The 18529-nt window shown below is 38.0% G+C and overlaps 1 protein-coding gene across 1 annotated transcript in view; it reads right to left on the bottom strand.

Moving 5' to 3' along the window:
• Positions 1-14507, bottom strand: part of RAD54B (RAD54 homolog B) — a gene marked incomplete at its 5' end in the record, with an annotated part of 87880 nt that extends 73373 nt beyond the window's left edge. The window contains 2 exons of the mRNA XM_082675202.1: positions 3746-3914; positions 14373-14507. Of these exons, the coding sequence (XP_082531328.1) occupies positions 3746-3914; positions 14373-14507 (304 nt within the window). The remainder of the gene's footprint in view (positions 1-3745; positions 3915-14372) is intronic.
• Between the last annotated feature and the right edge of the window lie 4022 nt (positions 14508-18529).

Here is an 18529-nt window from a genome sequence, read left to right as displayed (position 1 = left end):
TTCAAAACCAAATTTCTTTATTGATTTACATACATTATTTATTTACATTCACTGCCTCCATTTGCCTGTCTCCACTCATCACATATCCATTACAATATGGCTTTTGTTCCAAACACTTTCTGAAACTATTCTCTTTTAAGTATTACCAATACTTGCAAACTATAATGTTCCAGCAGCTTCTTCTTGACTTCCTGACTTATCTGAAGTACTTCAGGGCCAAAGGGCTTAGCCAAGGGACTCAACTACAAGTTTTTCAAGATCCCTTCCATCAGTCATAAAATGTTTTTGAATTCATACTGTTTGACTTAAAACCCAAACAAAAGAAAGTTCCTGCCTTTGTATGCCACAGTTTAGTGAAGGAGATTCAGGTAAATAGATAAAATATAAAGAGTATAGCTGAACAGCCTGAGGGAGAATTAATGGTCTCATCTTACACTTCATCACAATGAAAAGGAATCAGAAAGAATGAAAAAATTCCTTTGTTTTTCTAAAGAATGTAAGTATAGCCGGTCAGAAGGTCTAGGGCTCCCTTTATTAATTTCCAAGGACTGCTATAACAAAGTACCACAAACACTTAAAACAACAGAATTTATTGTCTCACAACCTGGAGACCAGAAGTTCAAAATCAAGACGTCAGCAGGGCCATGCTCTCTCTGAAGGATCTGTGGGAGAATTATTCCGTGCCCCTTTCTAGCTTCTGGTGGTTGCCAGCAATCCTTGGTGCTCCTAGGCTTGCAGCTGGATTACTCTGATCTCTGTCTCCACTGTCACAAGGCCTTTTTCCCTCTGTATTTCTATGTCTCTCTCCTCATAACCAGCCATTGGATTTGTTAGGGGAACCACTTACCAAAAACTGCCCACCCTGGCCAGGCACCACAGTAACCATCTGCATGAGCTGTTTTCCAAAAGGAGGTCCTGGTAAGGAACATGGAACTAACAAGCCACCACCAACCAGAAGAATTCGGGAAAGGTCAAAAGGAGACGCCAGCCCATATGTCCTACCAACCTCCCAGAATCCTCCTCGCTGGACTCCTTCTTGGCTGAGCCATGCGTGCACCACCAGGAAGGACCCTGAGTCAGAATGATTGGCCAGAGACTAATCCAGAAACTAATCCCATCAGCATAAAACCCGGGACTGTGAGCCACGTGGCACAGCAGTCCTCCTGGGTTCCCTTTCCCTCCTGCTCTCCACGCGGGTGCTCCTTCCCACTAAAGTCTCTTGCTTTGTCAGCATGTGTGTCTCCTCGGACATTTCATTTCCAAGTGTTAGACAGAAGCCCACTCTCGGGCCCTTGGAAGCGGTCCCCCTTCCTGCAACAGATTTAGGGTCCACCCTAATCCAGTATGACCTCAACAGACTTGATGAGACTTGAAGTGCGCAGTAAAATTCAATAGAGTGAAAATGTACTTATTAGGGCTCTTTTGGTTGTTAAGAAACCAAACTTAAACTAGCTTAAGTAAAAATGGTTTTCCTGATGAACTAGATATTAAATATTATGAATTACTGTTAATCTTGTTTGGTGTAATAATGTGGTTATATAGGAGAAAACATTTATTTTAAGATATACATGCTGAAGTATTTAGAGGTGAAGTGGCATGATATCTGCAACTTATTTTCAAATGGTCCAGAAAAAAAAAAGTTGCATACACGGGGCGGGGCTGGGTGGGGAGGGACAAATGAGGCAGAATGTTAACAACTATTGAATTTATGATGATAACTGGATTATTCTTTCAACCTCTCTATATGTAGGAAATTTTTCAAAATAAAAAGGTAACCGGAAATGAGGACATATTTTAACTGGGACATGCAGGCTTGGACCTGACTTCAAGGTGGATTAGACCTGGAATTGAAAGAATGTCAAAAGGTGAATATATACTATACAGGTCTTTCATCTCCATACTTTTCTATATACAACATTCCTCTCCAGCAATCACCATGGAAAGCAAGATGTTTCTCACAATGCTCTTTTCCCCAGTTAACCTCTTTCTAAATGAGAGGCAGGAGGGTATCAGGAGGTTGGCACAGGTTCCCCAGTCCAGTGAATGTACTAAAAAAAAGAAGGGATTAAGGGATTAAAGGTTGAGTAAATTAACTCTCTCTTCAATTTATTTTAACTCTTAACTCCCTTCTCATATTTAACAGGGAACAGAATGAGAAACTATAGTAGAATGCAAAAAAAGCCCCAAATCAGTAACATGAAATGTATTATACCCTAGAGGCTAAATATCATTCTCTGGTGAAGAGATTAGCTACCAAGATAGAAAAGAAACAGGCATAGATGGATCATTATCCATCACAGGCTTGACAGTAGAGAAAAAAGTCTGGGAAAATAGGATATTCACCTAACGAAGATGGAAGGAAGAAAAGAGAAAAGGAGGGAGGTAAGGAGGAAAGTAATAAAGAGAGAGCAAATCCGTGAAACAGGGCAGAAGCTAAACTGCCATACCCAGAGCTGTCTCTAGGGATCTCCCTAAATTGATACCACCAAAAGCCCTTCTCAACTTCATCCTGACACTTGTTACAAATTTGAGAGCACGTAAATGGTACTAAGGATCCTGGCCAGTTGGGAAAAATCAGAAGTCCCTTCTGCCCCACAAGAAATGAACCCATTTATATGTAAAACGTATTAATTATCACAAAGCTCCAAAACTTCCTTCAAAAGGGTTAAGCGTTTAAGGCACTTTGTTGATTTGCACTGGTATCTTAAAATAGTAGTTATATTCTATAGACCAGCAAATGAGGCTCTCTCCCTGACACTCCTTATTCAACCAAAAAATAAAATGTTATTTAGAAAAATGTAGTCTTAATGGTGCCTTTCACAGGCCAAATAAACATCCATGAACATCCTAGATAAATTTTAATTACCTGAAAAATACTAATCTCTTACAGATGCAAAAAGAACCATAGCCATTATTTTAACTCAATTCAACTTGTTAAATGCTTGGTTTTCCTGCAATTATATACTTTCATAATTCAAATCTAACTGATTTTAACTTACTCCAATGGATTAAAATGAATCAACAGTTTTACTCATTTAAAGTTCACCACTCCTTTTAGTGCTGTTAATGCATTTTAAAACTTTTTTAAAAATCAAATCTTTAGAACTTCCCTGGTGGCTCAGTGGTTAAGAATCCACCTGCCAATATAGGGGACATGGGTTCAAGCCCTGGTCCAGGAAGATCTCACATGCCACGGAGCAATTAAGCCTATGCGCCACAATTACTGAGCCCATGCACTAGAACCGCAAGCCACAACTACTGAGCCCACGTGTCACAACTACTGAAGCCCACACGCCTAGAGCCTGTGCTCTGCAACAAGAAGCCACCGTAATGAGATGCCCGTGCACTGCAACAAACAGTAGCCCCCACTCACCGCAACTAGAGAAAGCCCACATGCAGCAACGAAGACCCAATGCAGCCAAAAATAAATAAGTAAAAATAAGTAAATTTAAAAGAAAATCTTTAAACACAATTCATTTTGCTACTTGAGGTAAAGACCATTATTTGACCAATAAGTTTACAATGAATAACCTTAGACATATGCCTACTACAAAATGCAAGATTTGAATGATGTGGTTATTAATCCATCATTAAAGATAAATTATGACAACAAAAAATCTGAATTGCCAGCGACCTAGTGGTATTACATCAACTATTTTCAAATATAACATATTCATTCTTGTAAATAATCAATTTAAATAATACTGTAATAAGCCTGGTCAAGTACAAACCTGAACAGTCTTACCTGTATGATGTGGGTCTGATGTTGTCTTTGCAGATGCTTCCAAACAATATTTTTCCCTGTAATTATCCTCATGATTAATTCCTCTAGAACTTTCTTCAGTAGGCAGATTAAAACTGCATATTCTGGGATCATTTTGTGACTGCAAAAAAGTATTCTTATTTGCAGCAACCTAAAAGAACAAAATATGTATTTTATGCTGATATTAAACTTAATTTCCCATATTTTTACATAATAGATTCCTAATTTAAAATGTGAGCTACTAGTTTCTCATACCTAAATGGGGAATATTTAAAAATAAAAATTATAATTTTTATTGTTTGTTTTTTAAGCTACTTTTATTACATAATAAAAGCTGAAAGACATCACAGAATGAAAATTATGCTTACAATTATAGTGTATTTTAAGCAACATATCAAATGAGGTTTTAAACAAGTCACAATATGCCATTCTCAGTCAACTGCTTTTATTCTTGCTAAATTTCTCAATATTAAAAGAAACACTTAAATATTGTTCATTTAAGTGTGATAATGATACCTGCACTGTATTGTTGTTTTAACAGTACCTTATGTTTTAAAGGCAAATACTAAAATATTTACAAATGAAAAGATATTCCTGGAATCTGCATCAAAATAATGAGAGGGGAAGAAGGGGGCAGGGAGCTGGAGAGGAAAAAATGAAGCAAGAACAATTGTCATAAACTGACAATTGTTGAAGCTGGATGATGGGTACATGGGGGTCCTTCATATACTCTTTTCTCTATTTTTGTATATGTATTAGCTTTCTGTTGCTGCTGTAACAAATTACAAGAAACTTAGTGGCTTAAAGCAACACAAATTTATTTTATAATTTTGTAAGTTTGAACTCTCACTTGGCTCTTAATGGACTAAAATCAAGGTAATCAGCAGGGCAGCATTTCTTTCAGGAGGTTCTAAGGGAGAAAACATTTCCTTGACTTTTCAAACTTCTAAAAGCTACCCACATTCCTTGGCTTGTGGCCCCATTCCTCTACTTCAAAGCCAGTTCCTCTGCATCTCTCTGCCCTTGCTTCCTTAATCACATCTCTTTCTCTAACCCTCTCATCTGTCTCCCTCTTCTACTTTTAAGGACCTCTGTGATTATACTGGGCCCATCTGGATAATCCAGGATGACCACCCCCCACCCCATCTCAAGGTCCTTAACATTAATCACCCAGTCAAAGTCCCTTTTGCCACGTGAGGTAACATACTCACAGGTTCCAGGGATTAGGACATGGACATTTTTGGAAGGCCATTTTTCTGCTTACCATAGTATGTTTGAAATGTTTTTTAAATAACAACTCACAGTAACAGACACAGTCATCATATCTCTATAAATATTCATTATAATAAATTTCAGAGACATTCAAAAACCTATCTGATAAGATTTTAAAGTAAGTCAGGTGAGGGAGGAGTCAAGATGGCGGTGTGGGAAGATGCAGAGTTAGTGTCTCCCCACAACTAGGGTGCCTGCTGGCCGCTGGTGGGGGATTTTGACCCCCAAGGAGACGGGAGGAACCCCAAGGTGAACCAGTAGGACAGAGGGGTACCAAGGGGGGAGAAGTGGAGGCCAGACAAGATCAGCACCTCTGAGGCCAGGGAGATCAGGAGAGGCAGGTAGGACGGACTCTCCAGGAGAGCGGGTGAGGAGCAGAGGGCAATTGTATGGCCCTCTTGGGCAGGGGAGGCTGCTGAGCTCCCAGGCCGGTCCCCTGCCCTCCAAGGCCCCCCCTTCTCCTGTCCTCCCCCCAGCACCGGCTGCATTGGTCCTGGGGCATAGGAGGGAGACTAGGGAGATCAGGAGAGGCAGGCAGGAAGGGCCCTCCCAGACCGGAGGAGCAGGAGAGAAGAGGAGGGTGTTTGCCCCACCCACTCAACCCCAGGAAGCCTGCTAGGCTCCCAGGTGCGGTTCCCTGCCCTCTGAGACCGGGGTTGGGGGCACAACTGGGCCCCTTCTGTTCCTTGAGCCTAATCCGCACTGCCAGGGCCTTTTCCAGCCCTGTGAGTCTGGATCATGGGCCAGGCCCACCACCCAAACTTCGCCCTTGCTTAGGCCCTGCTCTCCACAGCCAAGGCCTCGCCCACCCTTTTTTTCTTCCTTTCCCTCCTCCTCTTTTTTACTCTTGTGGTACTGATGTACCTTCTGGTTGTTGATTCATCTATATTTTTATTTTTACATTCTTTCTAACATATCTGTTAGTCTCCTAGTCTAATTTTATTTTCTACTTTGTTATTTTTCTCTCTTTTAGTTTTTTGCCACCACGCACAGCTTGCAGGATCTTGACTCATGAGCCTGGAGCTGGGGGAAGCTCCTTCAGTGGGAGCTCCGAGTCCGAACCACTGGACTAACAGAGAACCTCTGACCCCAGGGCATATTCATTGGCGTGAGGTCTCACAAAGTTCCTCATCTCAGCACCAAGACCCAGCTCTACCCAAGAGTCTACAAACTCCAGTGTTGGAAGCCTCAGGCCGAACAACGAGTAAAACAGGAACACAATCCCACTCATTAAAAAAAAAAAAAAAAAAGAGAGAGAGAGAGATGGCAAAAAAGAATGTCACAGATGAAGAAGCAAGGTAAAAACCTACAAGACCAAATAAATGAAGAGGAAATAGGCAATCTACCTGAAAAAGAATTCACAGTAATGATAGCAAAGGTGATCCAGAATCTCAGAAATAGAATGGAAGCATGGATTGAGAAAATACAAGAAATGTTTAACAAAGATCTAGAAGAACTAAAGAACAAACAAAGAGAGATGAACAACACAATAACTGAAATAAAAAATACACTAGAAGGAAGCAATAACAGAATAATGGAGGCAGAAGAACGAATAAGTGAGTGGGAAGACAAACTGGTGGAAATAACTGTCGAGGAGCAGAATAAAGAAAAAGAATGAAAAGAATTGAAGACAATCTCAGAAACCACTCGGACAACACTAAACGCACCAACATTTGAATTATAGTGGTCCCAGAAGAAGAAGAGAAAAAGAAAGGGTCTGAGAAAATATTTGAAGAGATTATAGTCGAAAACTTCCCTAATGTGGGAAAGGAAATAGTCACCTGAGTCCAGGAAGCAAAGAGAGTCCCATACAGGATAAACCTTATGAAAAACACACCAAGAGACATATTAATCAAACTAACAAAAATTAAATTCAAAGAAAAAATATTAAAAGCAGCAAGGAAAAATACAAAAATAACATACAAAGGAATCCCCATAAGGTTACCAGCTAATTTTTCAGTGGAAACTCTGCAGGCCAGAAGGAAATGGCAGGATATACTTAAAGTGATGAAAGAGAAAAAATCTACAACCAAGATTACTCTCCCCAGCAAAGATCTCATTCAGATTCGATGGAGAAGTCAAAAGCTTTTCAGACAAACAAAAGCAAAGAGAATTCGGCACCACCAAACCAGCTTTAAAACAAACACTAAAGAAACTTTTCTAAGTGGGAAACAAAAGAGAAGAAAAACACCCACAAAAACAAACCCAAAACAATTAAGAAAATGGTAATTGCAACATATATATCAATAATAACCCTGAAGGTAAATGGATTAAATGCCCTAACCAAAAGACACAGACTGGCTGAATGGATACAAAAACAAGACCCATATATATGCTGTCTATAAGAGACCCACTTCAGACCTAGGGACACATACAGACTGAAACTGAAGGGATGGAAAATGATATTCCATGCAAATAGAAATCAAAAGCAAGCTGGAGTAGCAATGCTCACATCAGATAAAATAGACTTTAAAATAAAGACTATTACAGGAGATAAGCAGGGACCCTACATAATGATCAAAGGATCAATCTGAGAAGATATAACAATTATAAATGTTTATGCACCCAACATAGGTGCACTCTAATACATAAGGCAAATGCTAACAACCATGAAAGGAGAAATCTACAATAACACCATAATAGTAGGGGACATTAACACCCCACTTACACCAATGGACAAATCATCCAAACAGAAAATAAATAAGGAGACACAAGCTTTAAATGACACAATAGACCAGATAGATCTAATTGATATTTGTAGGACATTCCACCCAAAAGTGGCAGAATACACTTTCTTCTCAAGTGCACATGGAACATTCTCCAGGATAGATCACATCTTGGGTCACAAATCAAGCCTCAGAAAATTTAAGAAAATTGAAATCGTATCAAGCATCTTTTCTGACCACAACGCTATGAGATTAGAAATCAATTACAGGAAAAAAAACTGTAAAAAACACAAATACATGGGTGCTAAACAGTGCGCTACTAAATAACCAAGAGATCACTGAGGAAATCAAAAAATACACAGAAACAAATGACAACAAAAACACGATGACCCAAAAGCTATGGGATGCAGCCAAAGCAGTTCTAAGGAAATTTAATCTCACCTCAAGAAACAAGAAAAATCTCAAATAAACAATGTAACCTTACACCTAAAGCAACTAGAGAAGGAAGAACAAAGAAAACACAAAGACAGTAGAAGGAAAGAAATTATAAAGATCAGAACAGAAATAAATGAAATAGAAATGAAGAAAACAATAGCAAAGATCAATAAAACTAAAAGTTGATTCTTTGAGAAGATAAAATTGATAAACCTTTAGCCAGACTCATCAAGAAAAAAAGGGAGAGGATGCAAATCAATAAAATTAGAAATGAAAAAGGAGAAATCACAACTGACACTGCAGAAATACAAAGGATTATAAGAGACTACTACAAACAATTATATGCCAATAAAATGGACAACCAAGAAGAAATGGACAAATTCTTGGAAAGGTACAATTTTCCAAGACTGAACCAAGAAAAATTAGAAAATATAAACAGACCCATCACAAGTAATGAAATTGAAACTGTGATTAAAAATCTTCCAACAAACAGAAGTCTAAGACCAGATGGCTTCACAGGCAAATTCTATCAAACGTTTAGAGAAGAGCTAACACCGATCCTCCTCAAACTCTTCCAAAAAACTGCAGAGGGAGAAACTCCCAAATTCATTTTACGAAGCCACCATCACCCTGATACCAAAACCAGGCAAAGACGCCACAAAAAAAGAAAACTACAGGCCAATATCACTGATGAACATAGATGCAAAAATCCTGAACAAAATACTAGCAAACAGAATCCAACAGCACATTAAAAGGATCATACACCATGATCAAGTGGGATTTATCCCAGGGATGCAAAGATTCTTCAATATACGTAAATCAATCAATGTGACACACCACATTAACAAACTGAAGAATAAAAACCATATGATCATCTCAATACATGCAGAAAAAGCATTTGACAAAATTCAACACCCATGTATGATAAAAACTCTCCAGAAAGTGGGCATAGAGGGAACATACCTCAACATAATAAAGCCCATATGCAACAAACCCACAGCTAACATCATTCTCAATGGTGAAAAACTGAAAGCATTTCCTCTCAGATCAGGAAGAAGAACAGTATGTTCACTCTCGCCACTATTATTCAACATAGTTTGGAAGTCCTAGCCACAGCAATCTAAGAAGAAAAAGAAATACAAGGAATCCAAATTGGAAAGGAAAAAGTGAAACTGTCTCTGTTTGCAGATGACATGACACCATACATAGAAAATCCTAAAGATGCGACCAGAAAACTACTAGAACTAATCAATGAATTTGGTAAGGTTGCAGGATACAAAATTAATGCACAGAAATCTCTGGCATTCCTATACACCAACAACAAAAAATCAGAAAAAGAAATTAAGGAAACAATCCCATTTACCACTGCAACAAAAAGAATAAAATTCCTAGGAATAAACCTCCCTAAGGAGGTGAAAGACTTGTACTCAGAAAACTATAAAACACGGATGAAAAGAACTCAAAGATTACATAAACAGGCGGAGAAATATACCATGTTCTTGGATTGGAAGAATCAATATTGTGAAAATGACTATCCTACCCAAAGCAAGCTACAGATTCAGTGCAATTCCTATCAAACTACCAATGGCATTCTTCACAGAATTAGAACAAAAAATCTTACAATTTGTATGGAAACACAAAAGACCCCAAATAGCCAAAGCAATCTTGAGAAAGAAAAACGGAGTTGGAGGAATCAGGCTCCCCAACTTCAAACTATACCACAAAGCTACAGTAATCAAGTCAGTATGGTACTGGCACAAAAAAAGAAATATAGATCAATGGTACAGGATAGAATGCCCAGAGATAAACCCAGGTACATATGGGCACCTAATTTACGACAAAGGAGGCAAGAACCTACAATGGAGAAAAGACAGCCTCTTCAATAAGTGGTGCTGGGAAAACTGGACAGCTACATGTAGAAGAATGAAATTAGAACACTACCTAACACCATAAACAAAAATAAACTCAAAATGGATTAAAGACCTAAATGTAAGACCAGGCACTATAAAACTTTTAGACGAAAACAAGGAAAAACACTCTTTGACATAAATCACAGCAAGATCTTTTTTGACCCACCTCCTAGAGTAACAGAAATTTTGTGCTACAAATAAAATCATCAAGAAAGTGAAAGGCAAAAACAGAATGGGTGAAAATATTTGCAAATCATATATCTGATAAGCGACCTATGTTTAGAATATACAAAGAACCCTTACAACTCTATAATAAAAAGCAAATAATCCAACTTAAAAAAAGGACAGGGCTTCCCCGGTGGCGCAGTGGTTGAGAGTCCGCCTGCCGATGCAGGGGACACGGGTTCATGCCCCGGTACAGGAGGATCCCACATGCTGCGGAGCGGCTGGGCCTGTGAGCCGTGGCCGCTGGGCCTGCGCGTCCGGAGCCTGTGCTCCGCGACGGGAGAGGCCACAACAGTGAGAGGCCCGCATACCGCAAAAACAACAAAAACAGAAACAAAAAAAACATACGTCTACACAACAATTTATACACTAATATTCATCAGCATTATTCATAATACCTAAAAAATTTTAAAAATGGAAACAAACCAAACACCCATCAACCGACAGATGGAAAAATAAAATACGGTATATTAATAAAATGAAATATTATTCAGTGTGGCAAGCAGAATAATGCCTCCCGAAGGTGTCTACACCCTAATTCCCAGAACCTGTGGATATGTTATCTTATGTGGCAGAAGACTCTTTGCAGGTGCAATTAAGGTTAAGGACCTTGAAATAGAGAGATTGTCCTGAATTATCCAGGCAGGCCCAATCTAACCAAATGAGTTCCAGTTTCAGAGAACCAAAAAGATGGCAATATAAGAACTCAAACCGCCATTACCAATTTTGAAAACGTAGGAAGGGGACCATGAGCAAAGGAATGTAGGTGGTCTGTAGAATCTAGAAAAGGCAAAGGAAACATTCTTTTTTTTTTTTGCGGTACGTGGGCCTTTCACTGTTGTGGCCTCTCCTGTTGCGGAGCACAGGCTCTGGACGGGCAGGCTCAGCAGCCATGGCTCACAGGCCCAGCCGCTCTGCGGCATGTGGGATCTTCCCGGAGCGGGGCACGAACCTATGTCCCCTGCATCGGCAGGCAGACTCTCAACCACTGCACCACCAGGGAAGCCCAGGAAACATGCTTAAAACCTCCAGAAATAAATGCAACCCTGCCAACACCTTGATCTTAGCCCAGTGAGACCCACGTTGGGCTTCTGACCTACAGATCTGTAAGATAATACATTTGCATTATTTTCCTTTTTTTAAAATATTTATTTATTTGGCTGCATCGGTTCTTAGTTGCAGCACATGGAATCTTTCGTTGTGGTGCACAGGCTCTTCGTTGCAGCGCGTGGGCTTCTCTCTAGTTGTGGTGCGTGGGTTCAAGAGAGCGCGGACTCAGTAGTTGTGTAGTTGTGGTGTGTGAGCTTAGTTGCCCTGAAGCATGTGGGATCTTAGTTCTCTGACCAGGGATCGAATCCACGTCTCTTGCATTGGAAGGCAGAATCTTAACCACTGGACCACCAGGGAAGTCCCACATTTGCATTGTATTAAGTCACTAAATTTCTGGTAATCTGTTACAGCAGCAATAGAAAACTAATACATTCAGCAATAAAAAGAAATGAATTACTGATACATGCTACAATGTAGATGAGCCTTTTGAAAAACACTACACTAACTGAAAAAAGTGAGTCACAAAAGGCCACATGTGTGATTTCATTTATATGAAATGTTCATAATAGGTAAATATATAGAAACAGAAAGTAGATTAGTGGTTGCTAAGGGCTGGGGGATTTTGATGGGCTGATGTGTATGAGGTCTCTTTCTGGAATGATAAAAATGTTCTTTTGGTGAGCATTGCACAACTCTGAACATACTAAAGACAACTGAATTGTAGTAGGTAGACTACAGGTATGTGAATTGTATTTAAATAAAGCTGCTTGTACAAAAAGAAACCTTATTTAAAATTAAAAACTATGCTTACATAGTTTTCTCCTTATATTGTGGCCAGAATTCTAAAGGAGTGTAGGATAAAACAAACAGATGCAGGTCAAAAAACAGAGTCAAAAATCAATAGATGTTTTCAACAACAAAAACACAAAACACCAGTTAAAAGCCAAGGACTTGAACAGATATTTCTCCAAAGAAGATAAGCAAATGGTCAATAAGCACACGAAAAGATGCTCAGCATTACTAGTCATTAGGAAAATGCAAATCAAGACCACAATGAAATGCCACTTCACACCAACAAGAATGGCCATAATCAAAACAAAACAAAAAAAACAACAGCAATGAAAACAGAAAATAACCAGTGTTGCTGAGGATGTGGAGAAACTGGAACCCTCATACATGGCTGGTGGGAATGTAAAATGGTTCAGTAGCTATGGAAACAATTTGGTAGTTCCTCAAAAAATAAACACAGAATCACCATATGATCTAGCAATTCCACTCCTAAGTATATACACAAGAGAACTGAAAACAGGTACCCAAACAGAAACTTGTATGCCAGTGTTCACATCAGCATTATTCATAATAGCCAAAAAGTGGAAACAACTCAAGTATCTATCAATAAATGAGTGAATAAACAAAATACAGTATATACATATACAACTGAATACTACTTAACCATACAAAGCACTGATGTTCTGATACCTGCTACAACATGAATGCTCCTGAAAACGTCAGGCTAAATGAAATAAGCCAGAGACAACAGGGCAAATATTTATGATTCCATTTATATGAGGTACCTAGGGTAATCAAATCCATGGAGACAGAAAGTAGAATAGTGATGACCGGAGGGGAGAGCAGGGAATTATTCCCTAATGGTTACAAAGTTTCTGTTTAGAGTAATGAAAAAGTTTTGAACACAGACAGTGGTGATTTTTGCACAACAGTGTGAACGAAATTAATGCCACCTACCTGCATGCTTAAAAATGGTAAAATGGCAAATTTTATGTTATACATATCTTACCATAATAAAAAAAATAGAAGAAATATTAGTAGACTTTAATCTCCATAACATAAATGAATCAGAGAACTGTAGAGTAGCAGAAGTGTGGACTGCCCATTTTATATATGCTCTATATAACCTTTATATAACTTCTATATACCTAAGACTAAAACAATCCTTCATATTAGTAGTAAAGAATATATATTAAGACTGTTTCGGGGGCTTCCCTGGTGGCACAGTGGTTAAGAATCCACCTACCAGTGCAGAGGACGCGGGTTTGATCCCTGGTCTGGGAAGATCCCACATGCCGTGGAGCAACTAAGCCCATGTGCCACAACTACTGAGCCTGCACTCTAGAGCCCACAAGCCACAACTACTGAAGCCTGTGTGGCTAGAGCCTACGCTCCGCAACAAGAAGCCACCGCAATGAGAAGACTGCACACCACAATGAAGAGTAGCCCCTGCTCGCCGCAACTAGAGGAAGCCCGCGCGCAGCAACGAAGACCCAACGCAGTCAAAAATAAACAAATAAATTTATAAAAATTAATAAAACTAAAAAACAAAAAAGACTGCTTCGGGACTTCCCTGGTGGTCCAGTGGCTGGGAGTCCGCCTTCCAATGCAGGGGGCGTGGGTTCGATCCCTGGTTGGGGAACTGGGATCCCACATGCTGCAACTACTGGGCCTGCGCACCCTGGAGCCCTCATGCCACAACTAGAGAGACGCCCGCTTGCCGCAGCAAAAGAACCCCACAGGCCACAAAGAAGATCCCGCGTGCCGCAACTAGGACCTGACGCAACCAAATAAATAAATAAATAAATAATGTAGATTTGTTTAAAAAAAAGACTGTTTCGAGCACTTACTTTTTACAAGCATAAATGAAAGGAAGTGTCCAGAACACTGATATAAAGCATTATTTATATGTTTTCTCTTTAAGTTGCCTTAAAGTTTTCACTTATTTATGTGTTACCTTTAAAAAGAACACTGATCAGAACAACTTTTTTTTTTAACAAGAATCTCCACCCCTTCCCTTGCAGAGGTATTTATCACTGTTAAGAAAAGTTTATTTTACAGACCTAACCCAAGTTTATTTTATGTCGTTCCTTTAAAATATATATATTTAGTCATTATTTCTAAGGTTTTTAGAAGAATTTATCAGAGATACTGAAAATTCCTATAGGCATTAAGTATTACTACCTGTTTAAATGGCACTTTTTAAAAAATACATGCTTCTCTAGATTATACTTCCTTTACTGTTTTGTTTTGTCTTTTTACCTCAGATAATTTTATATCTGAATTCAGCTTTGTAACCTCTTCATTAGGACTTGGATTACTTCTTGCTGGCGGTATAAATTTTGGCTTTTTGAAGGGATTCCCTTGCAACTGACTTGGTGCTGCCGATCGTCTCATATTCAGCAGTATTAACCTGAAAAATACCCAAAACAAAAATGATCTAGTCATAAGTCAGATTAGAATCACCTCCAAGTATATATCATCACTACAATCATGACATCTTAAAAAATATAAGAGAATAAACCTGTAAAAAGCCTTAGGAAACAAATTCAACAGCTGGTAACATTTTATTTTCCATCATAAAAGGCTTCTGAAAATATTTAAGATTTAAATTACATGGTGTAAACCTGAGCATATATTGTATCAGTTTTGATAAAACTATAGATTAGATAATGATTCTATAGCCTTAAACTCAATTTACATAGTAGTTTCAAAAGAAACATAATTATTCACAGACATACATCCAACATGTTGCTTTTTTTCTATTCCATTAATCCATAAACTGCATGAGGGTAGCAATCATTCTTGTTTTCTTCACCACTCTGTAAGCAGCTTCGACCACAAAGCCAGATACATTATAATCACTAAAGAATATTTTTGAATGAATGAATAAAATCCTGGCAATTAAAAGAACACATTTACAGTTCAATTTCCTTTTAAAACCATGGGATATTTTAAATATATAAATCAAGAGACTAGAACCAGGTTTCCAAACTTTTGCTCAATATTATTTCCACCAGGACAGGACAGGTGAGACAGATAAAAGCCAAGAACATTACATGCACACATCATGCTTCTGCAATGGACGGCAGTAAGCACTCTTATTCAAAGTAATCTCACAAAACACTACACAAGATATGGCATCAACAAGGATGTACATGGCTACCAAAATTATTTGTTTAATCCAGAAATTCCACTTCTGGGAATTTACTCTAAGGAATTACCAAAGATATACTCAAAGAATTATGTATAAGGGTAATCATGCCAATATTACTTATAGTAAGAGAAAAAAAAGGAAATTTGAATATCCATAACAAGGTACTAGACAAATAAGTTACATCACATCCACAAAATGGAACACACTCTCTTCATACACCACTAAAGTGGTGAGTAGTACTGCAGTTTCCCAAGCAAGCCATGTTCTCTTTTCCTCTAGGCCTTTGAACAAACTTTCCCCTATACAGTGTTGGGAATGCCTTTAGCATTTTCCTTTGCCTGATTGATTCCAATTTATCCTTTAGGACTCTTAACTATGAGCCCTCTTCATCTCTGCTCAAAGACTGGATTAGAGACCCTTCCTACGTGTGCACTACCCAAGCACTTTTCACACTGTAATGAAACTACCTATTAATTCACCCAAGCTGTAAACTCCTGAATCAGGCATGAAGTCTTACATTCCATTCATCACTATATTGCCAGTACCAACACAAGAAGGCATTCAGTATTTGTTATATAAATAATTCTACAGCCATTAATGGGGAAAAAAATCACATTTTAAAAGAATGTTTAGGGACTTCCCTGGTGGCGCAGTGGATAAGACTCTGCGGTCCCAATGCAGGGGGCCCAGGTTCGATCAATGGTCAGGGAACCAGATCCCACATCATGCCGCAACTAAGAGTTTGCATGCCACAACTAAGGAGCCCACCTGCCGCAACTAAGACCCAGTGAAACCAAATAAATAAATATTTAAAAAATAATAAAAACTGGTATCAAAAATACTTCCAAGTTAGTAATAAAAATAAGTCCTTAAATTTAAAAAAATAAAAGAATGTTTAATGATGTGAAATGTTTTTTATATATCAAATAAAAAATGGCTATAGAAAGCAATTTTAGCAAGGCTGCAAGATACCAGGTTAATACCCAAAAGTCAATTGTCTTCCAACATACCAGCAATGAATAAGTGGAATTTGAAATTAAAAACACAATACCATTTACATCAGCACCCCATAAAAATGAAACACTTAAGTGTAATCTAACAAAACATGTATAAGATCTATGTGGGGAAAAACTATAAAACTCTGCTGAGTGAAATCAAAGAACTAAATAAATGGAGAGATTCCATGTTCATGGATAGAAAGACTAAATATTGTTAAGATGTCAGTTCTTCTCAACTTTATAGATTAATACCATCCCAACTAAAATCCCAGCAATTTATTTTGTGGATATCAAAACACTGATTCTAAAGTTTATATGGAGAGGCAAATGACCCAGAATAGCCAACACAATATGGAAAGAAGAGAACAAAGAGAACTGATAATACCTGACTTTAAGACTTAACATATAGCTACAGTAATCAAGACAGTGTGGTATTGGTGAAATAGACAAATGAATCAACAGAATAGAATAGAGAGCCAGAAATAGACCCACATAAAGACAGTCTTTGACAAAGGAGCAAAGGCAGTACAATGGAGCAAAGATAGTGTCTTCCACAAATGGTGCTAAGACAACTGGACATTCACATCAAAGAAAATGAATCTAGAAACAGACTTTACACCCTTCACAAAAATTAACTTAAAATGAATCAGAGGCTTACATGTAAAACGCAAAGCTATAGAACTCCTAGAAGATAATATAGAAGAAAAGCCAGATGACCTTGGGTATGGTGATGACTTTTTAACTACACCACCAAAGGCACAATCCATGAAAGACGATAATTGATAATCTGGACCTGATTAAAATTAAAAACTTCTGCTCTGAAAAAAGGCAATGTCAAGGGAATGAAAAGACAAGCCACAGACTGGGAAAAAATATTTGCAAAAGGTGCATCTGATAAAGGACTATTATCCAAAACGTACAAAGAAATCTTAAAACTCAACAATAAGAAAACCCAGTTAAAAAGTGGGCCAAAGACCTTAAAAGACATATCACAAAAGATATACAGATAACAAATAAGTACATGGAAAGATGCTCCACATCATATGTCATCAAGAATGAAGAAAATCCAGAACACTGACAACACCAAATGCTGGTGAGGATGTGGAGCAGTAGGAATTTTTGTTCATTGCTGGTGGGAATGCAAAATGGTGCAGCCACTCTGGAAAACATTTTAGCACATTTTAGCACTTTCTTGCAAAACTGAACATACTTTTAACATAAGATAACTCCTTTCAACAAAGAGTTGAAAATTTATGTCCACACAAAAACTTGCATACAAATAGTTATAGCAACTATAATTACAATTACGAATAGTAATTGCCAAACTTGAAAGCAACCAAGCATTCAGTAGGTGAATGGATAAATAAACTGTGGTGTATCCAGACCATGGAATGTTATTCCACACTTTAAAAAAAAAAAAGCTGTCAAGCCATGAAAAGACATGGAGGAACCAAAAATGTATATTACTAAATGAAAGAAGCAATCTGAAAAGGCTACATACTGTATGATTCCAACAATGTGACATCCTGAAAAACTATGGAGGCAAAACTATGGAGACATTAAAAAGATCAGTGGTTGCCAAGGGTTAGGGGAGGGGCAGGGATGCAAAGGCAGAGCAGAGAATTTTTTAAGGCAATGAAAATATTCTGTATAATGCCCTAATGATGGATACATGTCATTATATATTTGTCCAAATCCACAGAATGTAGAATGCCAAGAATGAATACTATTGTAAACTACGGACTTTGGGTGCTTATGTGTGTCAACTGTAAAAAATGTACCATTCTGGTGAGGGATGCTGATAATGAGGGAAGGCAGGGATATATGGGAAATCTCCACCTTCCCCTCAACTTTGCTGTAAACCTAAAAGTGCTCTAAAAATAATAAGTTTTAATTTCACAAATGGCTACCAAACATGTTCAGCATCATTCCAATTTTATAAAAAAAAAAAATAGTATGTGTGTTTGTACTTTTTAAAAGACTAGAAAGCAAAGGGGCATGAGGAACTTTTCGGGGTGACTGAGATAACCTGCATCAGATTGTAGTATGATTACAAGTTTGTCAAAACTCATCTAAGTATACGCATTGAATTATAAACTGTAAATTACACATCTATAAAGATTTTTAAAAGACTAGAAAAACACATGCCACAACATTAACACTGACTATGTCTAGATGTTAGAATTACCAGTAATTTTTTATTTTCTTCTGAGTTCTTTCCTACATATTTCCAATTTTCTACAAAAAAAAAAAAAAGAACTGCA

This window comes from Grampus griseus (genome assembly GCF_964374135.1).
Source record: "Grampus griseus genome assembly, chromosome: 17".
NCBI classification, from domain to species: Eukaryota; Metazoa; Chordata; class Mammalia; order Artiodactyla; family Delphinidae; genus Grampus; species Grampus griseus.
Note: the sequence above shows the minus strand (reverse complement) of the source record. Positions and strands in the feature narration are given on the sequence as shown.